At 46.6% G+C, this 10,139-nt stretch overlaps 1 protein-coding gene across 1 annotated transcript; it reads left to right on the forward strand.

Moving 5' to 3' along the window:
* Window positions 6,868–8,535, forward strand: LOC8061067 (probable WRKY transcription factor 50). The gene is made up of 3 exons (XM_002440102.2): window positions 6,868–7,397; window positions 7,547–7,696; window positions 7,900–8,535. Exons 1-3 carry the CDS (start codon window positions 7,090–7,092, stop codon window positions 8,099–8,101), a joined length of 660 nt encoding a protein of 219 aa, XP_002440147.1. The 5' UTR covers window positions 6,868–7,089; the 3' UTR covers window positions 8,102–8,535.

The raw sequence follows: 10,139 nt of genomic DNA on the forward strand, positions 1-10,139 counted from the left end.
TTCAGCCGTGAGGTCTGGTATCATTGGCTTAGGAAGTTGCATCTGAAAGGTGTCATAGTTGTTCAACAAAAACCATCCATGCAGTGGTGGCTGAGCAGCGGAAAGCTCGTCCCTAAGATGCTACGGCGTGGCTTCGACTCTTTCTTCTTCTTATTAGGTGGCTGCTTTGGAAGGAACGAAAGGTGCGAACCTTCGGCAGCATGGCGTCCTCGCCAGCGGCGTTGCAAAACTTGGTGCATCAGGAAATTGATGAGTGGTGTGCTGTTGGGTACAAACACCTGAGCTCGTTGGTGGGTGCAAGCACCTGAGCTCGCTGGTGGCGCTAGCGTCTACTGGACGTCGCAAAGAGTTGCTTTGTAATAGCTTCGGGTAGCCATTTCAAGTTTTTTCCAGTTTTTTTTCAGTTCTCTATTTTCACCGTTTTGGCTACTAGTAACCTGGGTTACCTTTTGGCTATAACTTTGTAACCTTGTTCCTGTATTCTTAATGAAAAACATGCTCATGCACGATCTCAAAAAAAAAAAAAAGCTAACCCAGTAAAAGCTGAAGTACCGACTATCATTTGGAAACAGAAGTTTATATAACAACTGCTATAACCTGTAGCTAACCCAGTAATAGTGTCAGGGTGTAAGTGGTATGTACAATTCTTGTATCAGATCCTAATCTTGTAAGGATATAGGAACAAGTTTTACAAATATATCCGGATATGGATACTTCGAATCTGACAATAAGTGGATATGGTGTTTGGGACTGACAAAATTTGATGAACATAGATAGATTATCATAAATATTATATGGATTTTACTATGGATGTAGATAATTTCTCTTCCTGGAACAAATTAAGAAACTTAAGAATAAAGGGTAAAGAGGGAAAAAAAGTATGTTAGTTGAGAACTTGATTTCATTTCGTGGTGTGGTAGTTTTATGTGCTAAATATTGATTTGAGAGCTTGCTAAATGTTATTATTTATTAATTGACTAATAATAGCTTATCATTTGTGAGCATATAACCTACTAAAAAGTTAATTGTGTTGGTGTGTGTTAGCCGCAACATGGACTGCAAGATTATTATGCGCAATGCTTGCTACTTATTTATATTTACTTTGCAAATTCTTGATGAGCATTTCCAACATTTGATAAATCACATTCGCATCAGTATCTATATATGTATATCCATTCCGATCCAAATCTGAAAAGAAATAAAAGAGAAATAGGATACGGGACAGATCGACATTATTGCTCCATTTTAAATTTGTTACTATTATTCCCCCACCAAATAACGTAACGTCTCTTTCCTGTAGCTTTCTTGCTGATCGATTGGACAGGCGGGAACGAACGAAGCAGTGTATACGTGAAGCAGATGACGTGCTACCGCCCTCTACGGCGCTGACAATGCAACCCGCCGGGCCGCGTTCGTGGCAGGTTCCGCTCGAGAGCAATCGCGCGCGTGGCCAACTTGAAGCCCTGAGGTGGACGGATGGGGTTTTCCCCACACCCCCGCACGGCCCCATCCGTAACGCCACGGACAACAACGCCGCCGCGATCGAAAGCGAAGCGAGCGCTGCGCCGCCGCCGTTCCCCTCGAATCGCGCCAAAAGCGCGGGGCCGCCGGACACTCCGGAAAGGCGGAAAGGAACGGAGGCCGACGGCGCGGCCCTGCTAATAACGAGAGGCGGGCACGTAAACGTACGTACTCTCGCCGTCCTGGACCCTGGTGCGTCCGTGGCGTGGCTCCGTGCGACCGTGCGCGCGGCTCGATCGCGATCGGCGTGGAGGCTTCCAAGAAGAGATGGAGGAAACGGCGACGGCGCGGCGCGTGCACGGTCGGATGGTGCCGAATCGCACGGCCGGGCACGTCGTTGCCGTCGGCAAACCTTGGGGGTTTAGATTCGGGTGGCGCGGGCGAGAGCGAGCGGACCGGGTGGAAGCTTCTGAAATCAGGAAACGGTCGCGCGAGTGGTTGTCGTCGGCTGCAGCGCAATAGTATTTTGTGCTGTGTCACGCCAACGTTGCTGCTGTCCCTTGCTCTCTGTCGCTTGGGTTATCGGGTAACGGAGGATCACGGCATTTTGTCTCTAGTATAGTAGTAGATGCTTTCAGGAGCATAGCACTTACAGGATATATCATATATGTATGAGATAAGAAAGACGATGTTGATTTGGGAACATATAGAAGTAATCATACCTTTTTCTTTTTGGACATACCAGAGTAAGCATGTGCAGCCAGCAAGCAAGAGAAACACCTGGGGAATTTCTTTTTTCATAAAGTTGCCCTCTCGTACTTGTTATATACTCTCTGTCTCTTTAAATATGTGTGGTGTTATTGATAAGCTAATATGTTTTTATTTTTACACTAAATACTTTGGATGTGCTTGCTGCAGCTTCTCTTGGTTGCAGCTGCATCTGTGGCTGCAAAGAGTGAACTAAAAGTATATATTGATGTTTTACGTAAATGTAATATATTTTAAAAACCGAGGGAATACCACAAAGTATATATTGATATGGTGGTAAAATTGTGGATGTAGAACATCGAACTAGTGGTCACCACTATGAGTAATCAATCATCTTCGCACCAATAAGAAAGCCACGCCCTCATAATTGCACCATCTCACTAGCCAACTTCTCCCTAGCAAGCTTGGTTCCTAGTTCCCATCTTGAACAAAAATGAGAGAGGGGTGAAAGAGAAGAGATGTTCAGTCGCCGTGACAACCGAAGCATCATCGCCACCAAGGATAAACTTGTTAAATTGAGTTGTTCAAGACGAAATCTTCATGAAAGAAAATGGCGTCGATAATATTGTCATCATCCATCAGACAATGTTTTTCGCTCAAATAACCCAACCGAGAGATGATGGAAGAGCCCCTTTCCCAACGGAGATCATGGTTCCAAGACATACTGTCGTTTTTGGATTAGACAAATAGACGAATAATGCTTTCACTTAGGGTCTTCTAGTCCATCTAGTTGCCTCACACAACGCTATCAACACGATCATCATCCTTGCACCTGTGTGTAGCTTTTCGTTGAAATGCTTGAGCGGCGGTTAGGTAGGCGGTTGGGGTGGTCTAGGGTTTTGGAGGACCCGCTCTAAGTCGATCTTAGTGAGCGACACGGGGCGAGCCGAGGTCCTTAGTGCTTGTTTTGATGCTCATATATATTCAGTTTTTTTCTCCTTATATTGCTTATTGTATAAAAAATTACTGTGATGTGAATATAGAGGAGTAATTTCATGGCCATGACGTAACAACTGCATAAATGAAAAAAAGGTCAAAGTTTACATACACCGAGTAAAGTGTAAACCCTCCGTGAGAATTGCTGGCACCAACCGGCCGCTCGCTGCACATATTGCGATAAGGATACACAACAAAATAATTAGGTTCGGTTACGTTTCGAAAAAAAAATAGTGAAAATGACCCAGCTTGATTGCCACTAGCTAGTTTGTTCCCGTCTCCAAAGGTCGCGTGCTTCTTTTGTCTCACTCGCACAGGTGCACCGCCCCCCGTACGCACGGCCGTCGGCCGGATCCACCCGTCAGGTCGATTCGATCGATCAGCTCAGTTGCGTCTGCCGCCTCGCAACCCATCTTTAAACAAAGGGCTAGCTTTATTTAGCTTATAGCTTTAGCTTCGTCGTCGTCACTTGAGCGTGGGCAGAGATGGTGATCACTGATCGATGTGTCACGTGTGCGTTCTGAGTCTGAGGTAACTCAGACACGACGTCTGCAAGCGACGGCGGCGACGCCGACACATGCATCTGCACCCGCCGGCACCCCCGTGGCCTGTGCTAATAATACGCATGTGCTCGCCGCCGCCACGCCACCACCGTACCACCAGATCAGGGGACACCGGCAGGCGGCAGCCGGCAGGGGGCCATCTATCGGCGTCTCTGCCCGATGCCTGGCGACCGACGGACCGATGATCGTAGAAAGTTCAAAAGAAAACCGCAAGCGGAGCGAGCTGGAGTACGTCGTCAGTGTCCCCAGCAGAGAACCCGTACGTGCCCGATCTTCAGCGGGGGCTCGCGCCAGCCACAGGCGGGCGGCGGATTCGGCCGGCGAGGCGGCGACGACGACGACACCACAGCTTCGTTCGGGAATTGGGCACGGATCGGCCGGGGACGCAGCAACGCACGGAGGCTGGCCGCGAATAAATTCACCCACTGCAGGAAGCTGCGCCGAATCAGTCCGGTCCATGGCTTCTAGATCGCGCCTTGCAGGGCGTGGATCCCTCACGGTCACGGCGCACGTTTCAGCTTACGCTTACGCAATTTTGTTCTGTTTGAGATCGATGAGGAATGAAGGCGACGTGGATCCGAGTTTAATATGCGGTGCGAACAGCCGAACAACGACGTTGGCGTATGAAAAGGACGTCGTCTTGGACGTTCGTTCAGCTTCATCACCCGAATGATTGTACTTTGTGGTGGGCCTGCCGTCGTCCGCCGGATATGATCGGGGCAGGACGGCGTGGTGAGAACGGCTGTCGTCCTGGCCTCATGAGCCACGGGGGGAGTGGAGGTGCGCTGAAAGCGCCCGGTTTCCGGATGCGGATGGCCTTTGCAAATATTGATTAGCCTCGAATTTCTCATGGCGCTCCATGAACATCTTTCCTTAACTAAGTTCCATATACTCCTTAGCCAACAGTTTGCCTTAACTTGATCAAATTTATATAAAAAAATTTAGTATTTATAATATCAATTTAATTACAATGTGTTTGATAGGAATCTCTTATAGAAATGTTTCGGATCTAGATTCTTGTAAAAAAAACAGGCCGGTAGGCTAGACTCTAATAGCACGTATGATAGGCAAGAGAAACAGAAGGGAACTAGTGTGAAACCACCCCTCGATTCAAAATACATGAAATGTTTCACTAGTAATTCGTTTGACGCCATTCCACATGATTCTAAGAAGAATCGGAAAATGATTCAATGAACCAAACGACCCCTTAATTTCATCAAATTATCTACAAATATGTTTTTGATAATACATTTACTCAAACTTATAGATGTTAATATAATTCATTTTTCTAAAAAGTGATAAAAATAGAGGAATTTTAACTAGGGACATTGGAATGGTGGAAGTAAAACATACTATATACTCTATAACTAAAAATTATGTAGTTGTAGATGGATCTATTATTATACTTTGAATCTACACTTAAGGTTTAAGTGTACCACTTGAATCTACACTCGCCTCGTACTTCTTTGATAGAGAAGATTCGATATCTCAAGCCATGTTTGTTCTTTTCTCATCACTGTAGTAATTGATAGTGCAGTAAGTGCTTAGAAATTTAATTACTAATAAAATTTAAAAGATGGTTTAAAGAAGAGGACAATATGGGCAAATCCAAGCTAGACCACCGGTCTTATCTAAGAGAGGGGTGACTTCATTAGGTACTAAGTACTATTACGATTACTGTTCAGTATAATAATTCTCAAAATATGTGGAGACGGCCTTAGCTCTGCCTGAGGTACAATAAGGACAACAGTTGAACTCAACATGTGGCGACAATATTTCTTGCAAATATCAAGTAATACTAAAATTAGGAAGCCAAGATCAACGGATAGTATTACCTTTGTGAAAAACCAAAAACTTTTGAAGTTTTCTCATCAAAACGAATCTTGCGGCACATGTATGGAGCATTAAATATAGATGAAAATAAAAACTAATTGCACAGTTTGTCTGTAAATCGCGAGACAAATCTTTTAAGCCTAGTTACTCCATGATTGGACAATGTTTGTCAAATACAAACAAAAGTGCTACAGTGTCAAAATCCAAAAACTTTTTAGATCTAAACAAGGCTGATATGTTTGGTATATCCACTTAAAGAGAATTGAAGACACAAATTGCACCTCCTTCAAAACCAAACATGACTCGGATCCTCTACTATTCACTAGACTAGAAAACGCCTGCTCCTCCAAAACTATGTTATTGTTAGAGCTAGGCTAGAGATAGAGCTGTGCTATACGAGCCCTAACTTTACGCAAGGTGTTCCTTAAGTCTTAGATCATACTTTCTTTGTCCTTTTATCTAGTGCTGTGCTCGTTTATTAAGAAGTCCAATATACTCATATTTGACTAAATATATCTCAGAGATTATTAATATTTATGTAGCATAATAAATACTACTAGATTAATCATTAGATGTAATATACTTATTTAAGATCTTTTTAATAAATCCAGTCAAACTTAATAAACTTTGAACTGCACAAAAACCTAGGATCACTTAAAAAAGGATGGAGGAAGTAGTTATGTATTATCCATAGATTTTGTTTATTAAGGCCTTGTTTAGATGCAAATTTTTTTTAAAAAGTTTGATACTGTAGCATTTTCGTTTTTATTTGACAAATATTATCTAACTATGGATTAACTAGACTTAGAAGATTCGTCTCGTGGTTTACAGGTAAACTGTACAATTAGTGTATTTTTTTATCTTTATTTAATGTTGCATATATACGTCTAAAGATTCGATGTGATGAGTAATCTTATAAACTTTTAGATTTTTGGGTGCATCTAAACAAGGTGAAGAGAGTAATAACCCTCTAGTGGGTATTTTACATTCCCAATACAAGCACATGGTGCAATTCATCCATCCATGCAACGCAACATGCATATAGGGTGGCCTCACCAACCAAGGTCCACTGTTCCGGGCGCAGTCGTCGTCCATAATCCCAGCAGAGCCGAGCAGAGCACCCGCAACCGCAAGACCGCAAGAGGCAATTGAAAACTGTGCTTGAATCGGGCGGACCGGACACGGGACATCGGACCGGCCCACACCGCACGGCACTACGTGGCGAAGACCCCTTGAAGTCGTGGCTCCGGAGACATTTCCGCCCCTGCTATAAGTGGCACGCCGGGCGGGCAAGCGGCGGCGCGCGGCGACCCCCGCAGCAGCTCCGAACCTTCTCCCAGCCATCCAGCCCAGGAAGCTCACCGGGAAGCCGGTGCAAAACCCCCCCAAGATCACATCCCCGCCATCCCCCCGCTACAAATCCCCCGGTCGACGTCCCCCACTCCCCCATGCGCACCGGCAGCTCACCGATCCCCGGAGCCGCTACTACTATAAATACAAAGCTTCCCCGGCGGTGGTCTAGCCGGCCATGGCGGCAGTCGGAGCGCGCCCAGTGCTGTACCACCACCCGGCGCCGGCGGGCGACGCCGCCTCCATGTCCTCCTACTTCTCCCAGGGAGGCAGCTCCACCACCTCCAGCTCCGCGTCCGCCAGCTTCTCCGCCGCGCTCGCGCCGACGACGACCACGCTCGCCGAGCAGTTCGACATCTCCGAGTTCCTCTTCGACGACGCGGGAGTCGCCGGCGCGCCAGGCGTGTTCGCCGATGGCTCGGCCCCCGTCGTCGTGTCGGATGCCGCCGCCGCTGCTGGTGGTGGTGCAATCAGCGCAGCCGCTGGGTGAGTGGCGTGCGTGCGTTCGTTCGTGCGCGTCGATTCTCTCGACGCTTGCTTAATTGGCACCTGTTTATGCTTGGGGCTTTCGTTCATTTGGTCTGAGACTCTGAACTGAACCGTATCCGCCGGGCTGTTTGCGCTGGGCATTTCAGGAGCGCGGCTGCGGCGGCGGAGGCCGTGCCGGAGCGGCCGCGGACGGAGCGGATCGCGTTCCGGACGAGGTCGGAGATCGAGATCCTGGACGACGGCTACAAGTGGAGGAAGTACGGCAAGAAGTCCGTCAAGAACAGTCCCAACCCAAGGTATGGTATATAATTGCGTATTTGTGTATCACAATTACACATACTGTACTATTCACCAAGAACACCACACAATTAGTACACGCATTTCGCGATCTGGCTGCAGCCATCTGGATGCCGGATGGATCGACGATGTTGCTGGCTGCTGAATGGCTGATGACTCACTCACTTCACACATGACATGCTTGTGCTCCTCGCCCGCGCAGGAACTACTACCGGTGCTCGACGGAAGGGTGCAACGTGAAGAAGCGGGTGGAGCGGGACAGGGACGACCCCAGCTACGTGGTGACGACATACGAGGGGACGCACAACCACGTCAGCCCCAGCACGGTGTACTACGCCAGCCAGGACGCCGCCTCCGGCCGCTTCTTCGTCGCCGGCACGCAGCCGCCGGGCTCCCTCAACTAATCCCGATGGCCCACCAGCGTCGCGACGTTCCGCTCCGGTCCACCGCACAGTGTTTCGATTCCCAGATGGCAGCTAGCTGAGCTAGCTACACTACTACTAGTAGGATAGGCCGATACCCGATAGGTGATCAGCTGGGTTTCCCGAGGTGGATTTCTCGTTTGGGTTTCTAGCACAGCTCCTCTCTCTTTTCCCCTCCGGTCCTTTTCGTGTTCCGATCGTGGAAAGGGCCCGGCGGCTGGCTGTTGCGACTTGCGATCGAATAGTATGTAGTGGTGCTGCTGCTGTTCATGCTGGGGTCAAGAGGTTTAATTTCCCCATTGCCTTGAGCTCAGCTAAATTAGTCCGGGAAATGTAGCAGATACTGCATTGACCGTGCAATAAGATGTACAGAATCTGATACTTATATTAGAATACATCTTTTGTTTGCAGCGCAACGGTGCAAGTGTGGAATGTGCGTGTAAGATTGCATATACTCCCTCCGTCCATCTATCGGGGGCGTATGAGCAAAAAAAATTTGGCCAAAAATTGGGGTCGCATTAGTCGTTCCACAGGTCCCCAAGTGCATGCATGTAACTTACGAGAGCCGGACTCCTGGGATGAACCGATGCATTTGATGCGGCAACGTCTCGCGTCGATTGAACTGCCTCGTCTCCGTTCCCTCCCGTTAGCGTCGGTGAAACGGAAGCCTGGGCGCGCGCTTGACGGTGTTTGCAGCGGGGTTAGCGAGTAATTCAAGCGTCGCAGCATACGGAGTAAATGGAAAGCGCCGATTTTGCATGCGCCGCCTTCCCTTGGTCATTGCACCCGAGCTTAATACGCCCCCGATAGATGGACGGAGGGAGTATATGCACAGCGCACAACGAGCCAGGCATGTCACGCGCGAAGCATGTTTTCCTAAGAGGCTGTGGATCTACTGTTTGTTTCTTGCTGAATGACTGACAGATTTATCTGATAAGCTCAAACGAACAGGCTAGGTGGAAAGAGCGTAGACCTGATAGATCACACATGCATATGAAATTTCAGGATATTATCTCTTACTGATGCAGCACAGGAACTTGAAAAACAGATCTACGTGATAAGAAATTAAGAAAAAGTCCGTTACATTATGCTATACTTAAAATGGATGTGTAAACAATAAATAAACCACTTATCATACCTTCGTTTTTAATTTTTTTCCCAGTATCATGGCTATTGGGTTGGATTTGGGGCACTAAACTGCAACCATGTAGGATGCCAACTTTATTTGCTTAGGTTTAAAGCTTCGGAGAAGGGGAGGTTTCCGCCCGAGGGTAGCTAGGGCAGCCATCCCCCTGCCGTATATGGGGCGGTTTGTTTCTACTAAGATCAAACTCTTGGGGCTATTATATTTTTCTTGGTTACTTGCATCCTACCACGGGCTCTGTTAACCTCACTGTTATTGAGATCATCAGCCATCACTTTATTATAATATGATAGATTTTTATTGGAGTTGTGTGCCTATAATCCATTGACATGGAGCTTTGATGAGACTATTACACCCGTGGCAACTTCTTTTGTACACTTCTTGCCAACCATCGTCTTTGTCCTGCTCTCGCCTCTATACATCCTCATATGTCCTTGTGGTCCACATCTAAATACAATATCTTATAAATTGAATACTAGCTCTAAAATACCCGATTATCCTTTAGTTTATACCAGATTCCTAATCATAGTAAATACAAAGTCTTATAATTATTCAATTGAGTATGCACAGGGGCAAATCGAAAGAATGAAAAAACAAATGTTGCTGCGACTAAACACGTCTTCATACTCGACCCCATTTTTTTTGTTTATATCTGTAATTCTGTGTGGCATAAGTTGCACCGCATTTATTTACCTTAGGTTTCATTATTATATATGCACACTTGTGGATTGATAACGTCAGTGGCTGTTTTTTCTTTTAGCGGATCTTGTTCTGTAACTTGTTGCGTGTGTTATTTTGCGTCTGTTATTAAGTCTATGATATAGTAAAACACCGTTTAATTTAGAACAAATTTAGAAAAATATGAATTAGTATTTT

Source organism: Sorghum bicolor, chromosome 9 (genome assembly GCF_000003195.3).
Source record: "Sorghum bicolor cultivar BTx623 chromosome 9, Sorghum_bicolor_NCBIv3, whole genome shotgun sequence".
NCBI classification, from domain to species: Eukaryota; Viridiplantae; Streptophyta; class Magnoliopsida; order Poales; family Poaceae; genus Sorghum; species Sorghum bicolor.

Excerpts from the sequence above, each read along its gene's own strand:
- LOC8061067 (XM_002440102.2), top strand. The coding sequence starts at position 7,090 with ATGGCGGCAGTCGGAGCGCGCCCAGTGCTGTACCACCACCCGGCGCCG. Across the intron at positions 7,398-7,546 it reads GCAATCAGCGCAGCCGCTGG|GAGCGCGGCTGCGGCGGCGG; the intron begins GTGAGTGGCGTG and ends TGGGCATTTCAG. Across the intron at positions 7,697-7,899 it reads AAGAACAGTCCCAACCCAAG|GAACTACTACCGGTGCTCGA; the intron begins GTATGGTATATA and ends TCGCCCGCGCAG.